Here is a 15,497-nt window from a genome sequence, read left to right on the forward strand (position 1 = left end):
GGACAACATTAAAAGACCGATATGTAGGATAAAGCAAAAATTGTAATTGTCATAATAAAACATATCCTCAATCCTGAAACAAAACAGGACACGTGCAAATTAGGCTCCTTTTTAAAAAAAAAAGTCACTCAGACTGAGGGCGGGGAGTCCTTAACATGATTTAAATCTCTTGTATATATACATATATATATATATATTTAAATTGCAGTTTTTATCCAACGCAATCATAGGTTTGAACGTAGTTTTCAATTTAGACTCGTTTATACTTTTTTGTTTGGGCTTGTATCATATTTTCTCTCCGGTTTATATGATCCGTTCATCCTATATTGACTCTTAAAATTCAAGAGTCTATCTTAAAATCAGGGTACTTTTTATATGGCCTTACAAATACCGTTTCGATCCCTAACATCACTGAAGAGACATTTATTGTCGAAATCCGGATCTGGTGTACAAAAAAAAATATTGACACCTTATGTTTGTGGCATAACATCGTGGCCACACGTTAATTGTTTTCTGTTTAGTATTAAATTTATATTAAGATCCATTTTGTTACATCTTGTGATCAATTTTATTTGGCAATCGCCAATGGCAGTCAGCAGGGTTAAAGAACATCAGTTGTTCGACCTGTTAGTCAAATGCGTTTTGTTTAAATATACTTTTTCACTTTTGTGGTCTTTTGGAAAATGTTGTTTGTGCTGTATTTATAGGCCCTTCTACAACGAAATTTGTTTTACATGCACACGAATAAAAATTGCGTTTTTTATCCGACGCAATCATAAGTTTGAACGTAGTTTTCAATTTAGACTCGTATATATATATATATATATATATATATATATATATATATATATATATATATATATATACAGACAGATCCGGTATTAATAAACTTTAACTTATTATATATATATATATATTGATTTAAAGAAAGACAAGGATTATGGTTCAAAGTGTCTGCATTGTTAATTTTCATTGCTTTATATATGTAAACTGTATATTATGTATCATGTTTTAAGCCATTGGCCCATATGGGCGTAAAGTGCTTTTCAATAAAGTTAAAGTTTATTAATACCGGATCTGTCTGTCTATTTGTCTGTCGGTTCTTGTCTTGTATTGTGCTTAGACTTTGGTGATTTTTTAATGACTAGATTTAAATTTAGTGACAGTGCAGTACAAATTATACTTTAAGTACTAGTACTGCTTAAGTCGACCCTAGGGATCATCTTGACCCTGTTTTACGGTATTAATGATTCTTTTATTGTTGAAGACCCTCCAGCAACCATTGATCATTAGTATTTTTTCTATGCATTGCAGACTTTGTGTGCGATTAGGTTTCGTGCACATTTACTCCATATTCCTTTATTTTCTGTTAAAGGGTCTGAACATGATTTATGCAAGTTTAACCCTTCAATGTAAAAGGTCATATGGCAATACTTTATTGGTTTTTTTTCAAATTATTTGATACCGGGAAATTGGTGACCTTACTTTAATTTAAACCATGTCAGCTATCTAGTTTTATCTACCAAAAAAAGACAGTTTTGTATTTTTTGCAGAAACGACCATTTTTTGCTGTGTCTTGTAGCATCGTATGTTCTTAAAATATTTTCTCGCACAATATCTGGGCATCGGTGGGCATGCAACATTGCAAAACCACACGTTTACAAATGGAAATCAACACTCAGACTTTAGTCACAAAGTAGGACAATAACTGAACAAAAGACAAAACCCGGGACACAGAAGTACAAACAATAGACCATCAACTCTGAAAACTAAAAGAACAAGAATGTGTCCAAAGTACACGGATGCCCCACTCAATCATTTTCCATGTTCCATGGACCGTGAAATAGGGTAAAAATCTAATTTGGCATTAAAATTAGAAAGATCATATCATAGGGCACATGTATACTAAGTTTCAAGTTGATTGGACTTCAACTTCATCAAAAACTACCTTGACCAAAAACTTTAACCTGAAGCCAAAAACTTTAACCTGAAATTTGCACTATCATTTTCTATGTTCAGTGAACCGTAAAATTGGGGTCAAAACTCTAATTTGGCATTTAAATTATAAAGATCATATCATAGGGCACATGTATACTAAGTTTCAAGTTGATTGGACTTCAACTTCATCAAAAACTACCTTGACCAAAAACTTTAACCTGAAGCCAAAAACTTTAACCTGAAATTTGCACTATCATTTTCTATGTTCAGTGAACCGTAAAATTGGGGTCAAAACTCTAATTTGGCATTTAAATTAGAAAGATCATATCATAGGGCACATGTATACTAAGTTTCAAGTTGATTGGACTTCAACTTCATCAAAAACTACCTTGACCAAAAACTTTAACCTGAAGCGGGACAGACGGACGAACGAACAGACGAACGAACGAACGAACGAACGAACGAACAGACGGACGGACGAACGAACGAACGGACGCACAGACCAGAAAACATAATGCCCCTCTACTATCGTAGGTGGGGCATAAAAATAGAAACATGATCACGAAAAACATGCAGGGGCGACACCAGAGAGTGAAGAGAACTTGCTTCTTGCTAGACACTTTCTGTGAAAACAATTTGATATTAAGACAATCTTTTGTTCCGTTTTTTTTTTGGGGAAATTTCTAACATGAGGCATCTGCCTCATTTGCCTCAATGTAGTTACGGCCCTGCAGGTCGGCGATTTAAAATTCTTGGAACCTTGAGTTACCATTTCAGAGTAATTGCCTTGTCCTATGGAATCAGGACAGTTTCTCAAATACTATAAGCAGTGGGTCAACTATTCGTGGGAGTATAGAATTATTGTGTTGGGTACATGTCAGTTTGGCAGGTTTCATCTGACCTTGGTCTCATTTCCACAGTTCCTTGGTCATGTTTTAAAAGTTTTTGTGCTTTGGTTTGTTTATGTGATACTTTTGTAAACTCTACTATCTTTAAGACTTTCAATTCATACAATCAATGATCAGTAAAACACGAGACATTTCAGCGTATGAACTCTTGGTTAAAAAAAAAAGAATCTTTGAATAAATAGCATTCTATACTTTTATCTGAAGTTTTGCAAATGCAAATATAATTTCGAAATTTTGTATAATTAATAGATTTTGATCTATAGTTTTATTGAACTAATTGATATGCATTGTTGAGAAATATTTATCAGAAAAATGTGTTTTACATTTTAAATATAAAAGGTTCTGATAAATTCAGTATTGTTCACAAGTAGTTATATTTGTTTTTTCCTACTAGAGGATGATATTTTGCTGTGAACTGAATTGTCTGCCATTTCCTGATTTAGGATATGTATATTGAATTGTAATTATGTGCCCTGTGAATCATTGATATATTATGATTATGTTTTGTAAATTTTTGATATTTTTAATTGAAACATAATTGATTATCCATGAACAAATGTTGGTTACTTCGAAGACTTTCTCTTGTTTCCTACTTTGATTGAGAAAAGTTAAGAATTGTAATATTCAAAAAGGGAGATTATCATGTTCTGTAGCTTTTATAAAGCTTTGAATGAATAAATGTTTCTGATGCATTTCATTGGTATTTGAATAAGCAATCTTTATTTCAAGTTAGAGTTAATTGAATTTATGATCTGCATTTCAATAGACTTATGATGACCAATTAATCACGGTGAATATTTTTGATTTATGTATAATATGAATGTACAATAAATTCATGAACCTTATATATATTTGTGCTTTAGTAAGCGAGTTATCATTTTCGGAGGTCACAAAGACAAGGATTTTAATGATTTCATGGTTTGTCTTTTAAGAGGTATTGGGGTATAATCCTTACAAAATCACCACTATAGAGGAGGTTTGGTGGTGACTATTAAATAATAAAATAGAATAAAATAGAACCTTGCTCTCCCGTGAGTACAAACCAAGTGTTAACAAATTTACCAGTTACAGCTGGTACTTAACTTGTAAAGGAAAAGTACTATATTACAATTTACTATATAGTAAATACATTTTGATTAAGTTATCAATGTTAGGAATCTTCGAAAACGTTTTGACATTTTTACAAGTAAATCCGGTGTTAAAAACGTAAACATATGTATCATGTTATTATGAAACGTTCTTATAGAAGGAAGATTCTTGAGAGTGATTTGTCAACCGGCCTGACAACCGTGACCTGTATTAACCCATACTTAGGCAATACACATATGATGAATATTACCAAATATTCCGACAAGTCACCCGGTTAGAACATCTATTTACGGAAATATCACATGATTCCGTTGGACGTATATAAACTAATTCTACTAATTCTGAACAACAGCGCTGTTTAGGATCACACAGGTCAAATTAAGGTATGGTCTTTAGTTTTCACAAGTCATTTGGTTTGTTTTTTGTTTAAAGCTGGGGTAGTGTATTTGTATATTCAATATTGAAAAGTTGATAAAAGGCTAATAAATAGATTTTTCATCATATTTAACGAAACTAATGGAATCGAAATCTTCAACAAATTGCATTTAAAGGTGATTTCAAGAAATATTACGAATTTAACTTGTTCAAAAACCAAGAACAAAATGATTTAGTTTTGATATTAATTAAGATTGTCTTGAATATGCGCCAACTATTTGCCATTGAACGTTCAGCAAACAACAACAACCTTAATCATAATTTATCGTATAAAAAAATCAGCTAAATAATGGGAATGAGCTCCAACTCTTTAGAAATTAAACAAATTGGAATTGATATACTGGCTAAAGACTGATTGTTACTACATTTGAACGTTTCCCATTCTCAAAGGTTCATCGTTTATGAAGAGTATATATGAGTCGGACCGATATCACATTTGCTTTTTAAATTATACAAATTTTAAGTAAACCACTTTTCAGGTGGGTAGAGCCATTCCTCCAAAAAATCTTTTCCCGCCAGGGCTATTTAAAACCAAGTTTTCAAATTTAAAATATAAGTGACGATAACATGACAGCTTTGTTTGTACAACGGCAAATCTTTTAAAATGTTTACAATTTCAAATGCCTGAAAGTTTATCAAAACTGCAATTTTGGTTGATTTGGATTTATTTGGTGTAATTATCGCGAAAATAAATAAGAAAGACACTCTTAACCATATCCAATCTTTATATTTGTTTTAAGTAAATCTATCTAGTTTGACTTTCTGACAAAGCACGTTAGTTCAGAATGTCGTTCAATGATGTATCTTTTTACGAAAACATTTAAATTTCCGATTTAGTATCAAAACTGTCTTCAACAGCAATGTTTAAAGTTGTACTGAAAAACTGTTTGATTTATGGATAAGTATATAAAAAAAAAATATTTTTTTTAATGATGATCTTTAACATTCAAATTAAATTCAAAGAATATAAAACTTTTACAATAATTTTTGAGTCTTTTGTGTAAATATATCTTTACATATGTTGTCGTCGCAGTCTGAAAGAAATTCAATATGAATGATTTTTATTAAAACATGACAATTACAATGTTTTTATAATAAAATTATTACATTGTTCAAAGTTAAATAATTAGGTATGACGACCATGAAGTTAGTACTTGCCCTTGCTGTTGTCGTTGCCTATGTTGAGGCAGGTGGGTATGGTCATGGTGGAGGACACGGAGGAGGATATGGTGGAGGACACGGAAGAGGATATGGAGGATATGGCGGGGGTTATAGGATGGGATATGGAGGAGGTGGATACGGAAAAGGAGGAGGATACGGAAAGGGATACGGAGGAGGATACGGAAAAGGATACGGAGGATACGGAAAAGGATACGGAGGAGGATACGGAAAAGGATACGGAGGAGGATACGGAAAAGGATACGGAGGAGGATACGGTGGTGGATACGGAGGCGGATACGGAGGCGGATACGGAGGAGGATACGGGGGTGGATACGGTGGAGGTATGTAAGGCTATTTTATTGGTAATTTTGCCATTTAGAGCATATGGAAATGTCCAGCTAGAGACATATCTGAAATATATTTTGCTTTCTTAAATAAATGTTAAATATAAAGTTTTTGTAAAAAAACTGGATGTCCCTCGGCTTGTCTCCCCACTTTTGACCCCACAAAAATGAACCTGTTTACTTTATAAGTTCTTGTACTGGTTCTTTTATTTCAATGTATTTTGATAAGATTATTTGTCATATGCACCAAGTCTCTGTCTGTTTACTGGTATTTCTAAACTTGTATTTTCCACCTTTTGTGTTACTTTTTGTAAATCAATAATCATAAGTGCATATCCGTCGATTTTGGTGTTTCTCCCGAACCTCTAAACATCTTTGTATGTATATATCAACGCGATATTGTTGTGTCTGCGATTTATCAAAACAATCGAAAAATAAATTGATCCTTTAAATAAACTTATTCTAAAAAGTTACCAACACTGTAATTAGATCATTGAATATTGTTTTTATATTGATTTTGTTATCAGTCAAATTAAAAGCAAACTTAATATTATTGTTATATACATATACACATTCATGGATCTACAATCTGTCGATATACTGGTATCTTGGCATTGCACAAGGTCATGTTTTTCTCTGACTGTTTGTGACGTCTTTACACTAAATCCCGGCATAGGATGTTGGATGTGTACTGATTGATAATTAATACTAGGATACGTTATTTTTTTTAAATGTAACATTGTTGTTAGTGGGTTTGAACTAGCTGTCAGTAACTGCGAGTACTCTCAGATCTGTACTAAGTGCCTTTTTGTTGTTGGGATGTATAAGTACCTGGCCACGTCCACTTGTATTTGTATTTCTATCCATCTGATGAGTTAAGCCTTTTTCAGCTGATTTTTATAGTCTTAGTTCTGATGTTGTACTGTTTCACCACTGTCATAGGTTAGTGGGATGGTTTGGATCCCTCTAACATGTAAAACCCGCCACATTCTGCATGTAGATACCTGTCCCAAGTCAGGAGCCTGTAATTTAGTGGCTGTCATTTGTTTATGTGTTATATATTTGTTTTTCGTTCATTTTTTGTACATAAATAAGGCCGTCAGTTTTCTCGTTTGAATTGTTTTATATTTTCATTTCGGGGCCTTTTATAGCTGACTATGTGGTATTGGCTTTGCTCATTGTTGAAGGCCGTACAATGACCTATATTTGTTAGTTTCCGTGTCATTTGAGATATTTCTCATTGGCAATCATACCACATCTTCTTTTTTATATGAGCATACATGATATTTGTTCACATAATAACATTACCATCTGAATTAAATTTTACACAAAACTGTGTAAATGCAGTTCTTTTAAGAAAATGATAAAAATTATATGATAATGGTGCTCTTATTAAAAACAAATTTGCATAATAACTTCTTGTAAAATCATTTCAGTCTAACTAACTTATAAACCTTCATGCCAAACACTTAAATTGTTTTTGAATAGAGATTTTTGTTGTCACCTGAAAATCAATGAATGTTTGTTAAAGAAATAAGATGATCGGCTTCCAGAAACTTGGTTACTATTTTATAATAACTTATGACGATGACATTAGAATATGAAATAGGCATTATCATAAAAGAATAATTCTGTATTTTAAAAATTCCAGAACACATTTTTACGTCTTTGTTTAAATTGTCCATCCAAAAAATCAGTCATACGTACTGGTTTTGAAAAAAATATGTTATTCGATAAAAGTATAGGGCAAATATAGAAGTATTGTTAAATATTTATCGATCCCAGTTAATTATATTATTATTATTATTTTAAAGGTGGATATAGTAGCGGATATGGCTATGGAACTTCTGGTAGCATCATGCCATATAGTTCAGGCTCATACCTTGGCGGTGCATCTACATACCCATCATATGGCGGATCTAGCAACTATCTATACGGAAATTCTGGTTCCTACTTAGCTGGTGGTAGCTATCCAAGCTACAGTGGTGTTGGAGGTTTCGGAGGTGTTGGCGGTCTTGGTGGTGTCGGAGGTTTAGGAGGTGCTGGAGGGTTTGGAGGTGTTGGAGGTTTTGGAGGTGCTGCAGGGTTTGGAGGTGTTGGAGGTCTTGGTGGTGTCGGTGGTGGATATTATGCCGGTGGTGCCTATCCATCAACATCAATCTACTCTGGTTCTGCACCTGTGTACAGTGGTACAAGTTTTGTAGGATAAGCAAATAGCGTGTATGTATACTTTCAAGCTAATTATTTTTACGTCCTTATATTTTAAGCAACAAATCCGTGATCAGGAGAGACCGTAATAATGTTTACAATATTTTACATACGAGAACAATAGCTTTAACATGTTGCTTTTAAGGCATTTAAACAAATTTCAACTTGTTAGTTTACTTAGTTTCCATGATGCAAAGTTAAAACGACAGTAACTTATATCGAAGGTTAACTCGTATTTTTGTGGCACATAATTACTTCAAGAGAACTATTTATTTCATCACGATAACTTAAACCTAATAACATGCAAATGCATATTTCTTAGGAGTTGTCAGCTGAAACAAAAAGGATGAAAGACGGCAATATAATCTGTAAGTCAGATACAGTTTGTTATTGCAATTCTTTGGTGTTAAAAAAACACCGAAACCCACTTATTGAACAAGGTATGAATATAATATTTGTAACCTGTTTTATCTTTTTTATTTCAATAGATGTGTCATTAGTCATCAGCAGAGGTTGTCCAAAGTACAGATTCTAGTATAGCAGCTGTTAAATTAAAAAAAAACTCTTTCCAAATAAACCTTTGAAATTAGCTTGATTTTGTGTTTTTTTTTATATACAAGAATTATAACTTCTTAACGTTTTCTGAATGTTGGTTTCTTGTAGGACCGAGTAAGCTATATGCTTTTATGCTGGTATCTTGTAGGATCTATTTCAGGGTGGGTACATTGACCTTCGACAGAATGTATCAATCTGTGCTGTTGATTTGGTCATGACAAGTGCTGCTGGTCGTTATAATATGCAAACAAAGACGAAAAAGATGATTTTTGACGTTTCCTAGAATAAAACATGAAGAACCACAATTGAAATGTTTAAATTTTGTTTCTTATGGGTTCACATGTAAGCAATTAAAATTAGCCATCTCCACTGTCTTATATGTTTTACACGAAAGTGGTCATTTTAAACACATCTAGGACTGGAAATATTAATCAAAACTGCTTTGCAGTCCGCATTTGATAAAAACAAATCCGCCTAATGCGGTGCTTGTGATTTGTGATAAGTAGTTCGTCCTCATTTGAATCAAACGTTTCAGAATCAATACAATATTGGAAAAAAAAGAATGGTATTCAATTGTATTTTGCGGCTGTTTTTATATTTGGACATCCACTTGCCTGTATAATATGAGTTTTGATAGATGCTTTACTCCATACATACTTAATTAAGGGCAACCTATACAGAAAATCCCTCTTCCTTTTCCTCAGTTCAGATTTTGACAAAAGTGAAAGAAAATGTGGTTATTGTACACTTTATAATATATCATTTAGCACTATATCTTTATATATTTGTACACAAATTATCAAACATACAACAGTTACTTTTATCATGTAAGTCAATTAACATGATTACAAATGTTGCTATTCAAACGGACCTCACTAAAAGGGCAAACAAAGGCTTCATGTATCAAACACGCCCATTATATTCTTAACTGCGACCAGCAGAGTCGAACGATGTCCATATAAACTCAATGTCAGCATCTGTTTCTGTGAAACTTCCTGTTCTTCTCCATTTTGTGTTTGGTTCACCGTCATTGCTACAGACGAAAAGTCTCTTTTTTACCTTCTGTCCCCTTTTTGTTGAATTTACTACCGAAAGTTCTGTTGAAATTACCTCTAATTCTTGCAGGAGGAATTCGTCAAGGTTGTTGATATCAAGCTGTGGGTAGTCTGGTTCTTGTGCCGATGGTTTGGTAAAGTTATCGGATACAGTCGATGAGATGTTCTTTTCGGTATCGGTATTTATAGACATCGGTGATTGACATGTTGCAACAACTTGAAGTGTCTTGAGATAACAATCTAAATCCTTGGAACCCGGTTGTACGGGCTTTTCTGTAATAGGTAAACATACAAATTATATATAATAAATTAATCATTTAATTGTTAGTGGATAAGGGGTTAAATAAACCAAGTACAATTATTTCTACGTGATCAAATCTCATGTTTTATGTTGTCACAAATGAAATAGCAAGATAACTATACCGTCGAATTGTGATTAAAACAAAATAAATAGTAAAAGAAATCATGGTTTTATATATGCGGCGTGAATATATAAATGTTTTTGTGTGTGTGTGTGGTGTGTTAAAAAATACTTAATGCAGAATTAACTGGTATACAGCACATATAACACATTAATTTAAAAAAAATGAACCGTTTAAATGGTGTCGAAATCAGAAAAGGACAAACATATCTATATAAAACTGTCTTGTAAGAAATTATTTCTAGAAACATGTTACAAAATTTAGTTTTAACTATACGTCGCCGAGGGCATAAACAAGTCTAGTATCCGCACGATTCCGTCCGTTTGTCTGAAAGACCGTGTATATAAAACTCTGGTCTTCTCGGTTTCTACTCAAAGAAAGGATTTTATGTTTAGTTTGTAGCTTGATAATGATGAGTTACAGCTTGTAAGCATAATGTTTTTGTTACATCCACTGTGCAAACACTTACTTGTCACTCATTGTACAAGAAAACTTTTCGTCAATGTTTGCTTGCCATCAATGAAAAGGAATGATATGTTATGCTTCAGTATAAGTCAAGTGCAATCTCAATCAATTGCAATCGGCGAATTATGCTCAGACCTGCTAATAGTCTTTTTTTCAAGCCTGAAATTTGACTTTTAAATTGGTACATTGCACATATTGGTTAAATATTGTCAGTGTCAGATCTTAATTTAAATATTTTGGTGTTAATGGACATACGTTTAGAAATAAGCAATTATATCAAAAGATAAGTTCAAAGTATATATGGAAGTGAATTTTAGTACAGCTTAAATCCATTTTTAAAAGCTCTGGTGAAAAATGAATTCATAGACAATTGAATGTAGTACGTCTTTGAAATTTTTTGCTGACCTCTTTGAAATTTTCATTAATGGCAATGGTAAAAAAATAAATTCATAAAATGCTGCCTTTCATTATTGATTCGGAAAGATGTCGCGTACGGTGTTGGTGATAATACGGGTTTTGCTTTCCAGTTCTCCTTTATTGCATTTGTTAGAAGTATCGGAATTGATAACTATATAAATGCAGATATCAAAATGTGCGTAATTAAAAGTAGAAATGGAAAATGCCTTAAAATCAATACTTTTATTCATTTTGTTACTCGAATGATCCCTAATAACACAGATTTTGAGCGTGTAGACAAGTAACACCGCGACATATGATTAGCGTTGCTTTGAAGTTATTCTTGTGGTCAAGCCGAAAATTGAAAAAAAGTGAAGTTAAGAGTGATTTTTAAAGGTAATTCAAATAGATTATTCCGAAAATGATATATCTTTTTATTCCGTATATAATAAGGAAAAAAAATAAAAAGTTGTGTTACAACATTTTAAAAGATCGTGGCAGAATTAATGATTTTTTGAAATTTGTATTTCTGTCACAAAACCCAGATCTTGCATATTTTTTGGAGCTCTTCAAAATTCGAACGAATGCTGCAGATCCAAACCACAATTTACATATCCACCCTTCCTGTGTCAAAATTATACAATAAATATACAACTTTCTATGTCTTCAATTAGTAAGTATTGTTTAAATTAGGGAGCTACCATTTGATTTTTAGGGGGGGGGGGCTAGGATGAAATTTGAAAAAAATAGGCAGGATGAGACACTTGCAAAAAAAAAAGTCAGGACGACAATTTAGGTAAAAAAAAGTCAGGATAAACTAAAAAAAAAAAAAAAGGCAGGACCGAACAGAGTGAAAAATAAAAAGGCAGGACAGAGATTACAGCTAAAAAAAAATGCAGGACAAAATTTTTCATCCTAGCCCCCCAATAAAAATCAAATGGTAGCTCCCTTATGTCCTAAATTGTTAATTTTATTAAATCCGTTGAAATGTCACACACGCCGTTTTCTGACGTTTTGGCGTATTTGTTAAGTGTCTTATGAAAAGTAGTAGGCAGTTGCAGTCTTTTCTACGATATGAAATTTTATTCAAACGTGAAAACTTTTTTTTTAAGTGTATGAAAAAAAATTGTTTCGAAGTTTTAAGAGAAAATATTGAAAAAAAAATAAACGCGATCTTTTTGTTTTTGTCTAGTCAAAATGTCACAAAACGCCGTTTTTTACATTTTAGTTACAAGTATGATAAGTCATATTATACAGTTTTGGAGGGGGGGATTTGAAATTATAATAGCACAAAAAATACTATATAACATTAAAATCTACTGTTCAGGGATTTTTTTGAACCCATTTTCGATCACATGTCGGAAGTATTAACAACACAGTCAGCGACTACTTTTGTCTAGTCATAATGTCACACCATGCTTTTTTACTTGTTTTGACGTTACGTTCTGTAAAACTTGACATGTAGTGCCTAACGTCGAAAATTGTGGAAGTCTTTACGTGCCATGCTAATTAACTTTTTCCAATTTGATATAACGAATTATGAATTTGATAAAACAAATTAGCAATTTGATATAACAGATTAATAATTTGGTATAACAAATTATCAATTTGAGATAACAGATTATTAATTTGATATAACAAATTATCAATTAGAAATAACAAATTGTCAATTTCTCTACAAATAGTATGATTTAATTATAATAATGAGATTGGTTGAAACATTGCGTAACCCAAATTGGCGCATTTTTTTTTGTATTGATTTATTGTTTATCTGACGTCCAGCGACAAATATGTCATTGAGTGCTTATTCAAAACTTTCTTTTAAACAGGTTTAATGTTTCTGGAACCCTCTCCCTCCCCTTTTATCTATTATTTGAAGCAGTTTGGGGGAACTAGTTTGAATGTTCTCTATTCAGTACATGGGACCTGGTGTCTTAGAACGAACGATTAAAATAGAAAAAGGATCACTTTATATTGCACATTTTCAAATCAGAAAGAATGGATAGTGTGTTTCTAGGGACATAGGAACATGTTAGGATAAAAAATGCTGGCATGCTTCTTTATCAATTTCGATGGGCTTACAAGGATTAATGAAACACTCTTAAGTTCATCCTTGCATTTTTCTTTATATATTTGTTTCAATATTTATTTTGTTTGCACACTTTTTATTAAAAAACAAAGACCCATGCGCGAGATCTGGAAGAGAAAACCCATGCACAATCAGTACAATGCTGTTGATAAAGTTGCAGTAGGAACTGATTTTTCTCTTTATCTTGTCTAGATTGTGGTGCACATTCGCCTATACATTGTATTTTTATATATATGTTCTTGTTTGCAATTTGATGATAGTTTCAAGAAAAACGTAAATAGCTGAGTATTTGTTATACCAAATTATTAATCTGTTATATCAAATTGCTAATTTGTTTTATCAAATTCATAATTCGTTATATCAAATTGGAAAAAGTTAATTAGCATGGCACGTAAAGACTTCCACAATTTTCGACGTTAGGCACTACATGTCAAGTTTTACAGAACGTAACGTCAAAACAAGTAAAAAAGCATGGTGTGACATTATGACTAGACAAAAGTAGTCGCTGACTGTGTTGTTAATACTTCCGACATGTGATCAAAAATGGGTTCAAAAAAATCCCTGAACAGTAGATTTTAATGTTATATAGTATTTTTTGTGCTATTATAATTTCAAATCCCCCCCTCCAAAACTGTATAATATGACTTATCATACTTGTAACTAAACTACTTTTATTTCAATGATGAACCAAAGTGAACATATATATACATACAACTTTAATACTAAACCAGCATAAATTAATGCTCGTGGTTTTAGTATTATTCAACTAGGAAAGTTTTCGCTAAAATGGGCTATCGAAAATGCAGCTGAACGGATTAATCCTGCGCTAAAATGGGCTCTAATGTCTGCGCTAAAATTTCCCCTAGTAGTTTTGCGCTAAAATTATCTGCGCCCATCTGTTTTCTTGTTCATAGTTGAGATTAAATTTCTTTTTGTTTATGAAATTGGCAAATTTGATTAAATTAATTTTATTGTGGTTAATTTTGAATTTGCTTTCAACTGTTGATTCTTTTAACATTTAATACAGGCGATGAAACAAACGATTCAACTAATAAAATTTTTATTCGGAAATTATCAAAAGCGGATAAAAGAATAAGCCCTTGACACCATTTGCGAGTATGATGGTCTTGTGAAACAATGATAGTCCGTCGGAAGAGGGCGATAAATGACTGGCCCGTGTTTTATTAAGAGAGAGCAATATCTCTGGCACATAAAAGTCACCCGTTTAGATTTCGAAAAGAGCAGGCTTAGGCTACAAGGAAGCACTGGCACCCTCAAAGTGGAAACGGATTCATATAAGTTGTAATAACTTGTTTCCCAATCCACTATAAATAAATATGTTTAAACTAAAAGAAAAATCAGCAGAAAAGACAGTGGTTTAAACTTTTTTTAAATATCCTGTTTCAATCAAAAGAAAGAGAAAATATCTTTGCTCCAAGGGGATACTAATGTAAATGAATATTATTTTTCTGTTTTAATTTAACTCTACTTAAAAACATATGTGCCGCTTTTGCATTTCGGTTCTATGCGTAGCAAGTCAAGCAAACCGCTCATATAAATTATGCTGTATGATTGAGCTGCACGAAATAAAAAAAAGTACGACGTTATTTATACAATGCATGAAAAATAACGTCAAAATAACGTTACCAAAACTAACACCAACACCGTACGCGACGTCAAACCACTTTAAATAAACACATTTGAAATCGTGCGTTAGAACGAACCAGCCAACTATTTTAGTTCGAAATATGCAAAGACATATTGCCGGGAAATTCAGTTTCATCTTTCCTATAAATTTATGATTATTGTAACACTTCTACACCGAGAGCTCCAGAGAAGAGATATTGTTTGGAACAATGGCATGCTTATCTTACTATACAAATCATTAGAAGATATTGACTTCTGATATCATTTTATACAATGAATTTGATAAATTAATGAATTCTTACCACTAAATAATGAGTAAAACTGGTCTTTCAATGTATTGTGAGGTGTGCACATGAGGTCTAAATAATAGAACGTTAAATCAAAATCACTCTGTGTTGCAGAATCGATCTTCATGTTGAAAACTGGACTATGACACCCAAGATGGCCTGGACATCCTTGTATTTACAATCCCCGACATTGACTGACTGTCATGCTGACAAGCCGATAGATAACACAGTACCCATATGTTTATAGTGTGTGCTAATTGTCAGTGATATACCCACACCAAAAGATGAAAGATAAATAAAATGATGAGTATGTTATAGTTTCTGTTTACCATTATTACCACATGTACTGGTAATTGAGCGGTAATAAATCATTAATTTATATAACTTACAATAATGTTAATTTTAGAAATACTCTAACCACTCCACAGTACAATATAGATCATAAATTAATTTATTTATGATTTAGTACACGGCTGTAGAAAAAAGCAATCTTGAACC

The 15,497-nt window shown here is 32.4% G+C and overlaps 1 protein-coding gene and 1 long non-coding RNA gene across 3 annotated transcripts; one reads left to right on the forward strand and one right to left on the reverse strand.

Moving 5' to 3' along the window:
* Nucleotides 1–4,218: 4,218 nt before the first annotated feature.
* Nucleotides 4,219–8,673, forward strand: LOC143067513 (uncharacterized). 2 transcript variants are annotated; one of them, XM_076240833.1, is made up of 4 exons: nucleotides 4,219–4,318; nucleotides 5,489–5,872; nucleotides 7,690–8,095; nucleotides 8,572–8,673. In XM_076240833.1, the coding sequence occupies exons 2-3, from the start codon at nucleotides 5,503–5,505 to the stop codon at nucleotides 8,082–8,084; spliced, it is 765 nt and encodes a 254-aa protein (XP_076096948.1). In that variant the 5' UTR covers nucleotides 4,219–4,318; nucleotides 5,489–5,502; the 3' UTR covers nucleotides 8,085–8,095; nucleotides 8,572–8,673. The 2 variants fall into 2 exon arrangements, with proteins under 2 accessions (XP_076096948.1, XP_076096949.1); XM_076240834.1 differs by having other exon boundaries at nucleotides 4,242–4,318; nucleotides 5,501–5,872.
* Nucleotides 8,674–9,370: 697 nt separating this feature from the next.
* On the reverse strand, nucleotides 9,371–15,283 carry LOC143067514 (uncharacterized). Its single transcript, XR_012975960.1, has 2 exons — nucleotides 15,015–15,283; nucleotides 9,371–9,966 (listed from the first exon to the last, which is right to left on the reverse strand). It is a non-coding gene; the product is annotated as an uncharacterized LOC143067514 (long non-coding RNA).
* Nucleotides 15,284–15,497: the final 214 nt, after the last annotated feature.

The sequence above is a fragment of the Mytilus galloprovincialis genome, chromosome 3, assembly GCF_965363235.1.
Source record: "Mytilus galloprovincialis chromosome 3, xbMytGall1.hap1.1, whole genome shotgun sequence".
Lineage (NCBI taxonomy): Eukaryota > Metazoa > Mollusca > Bivalvia > Mytilida > Mytilidae > Mytilus > Mytilus galloprovincialis.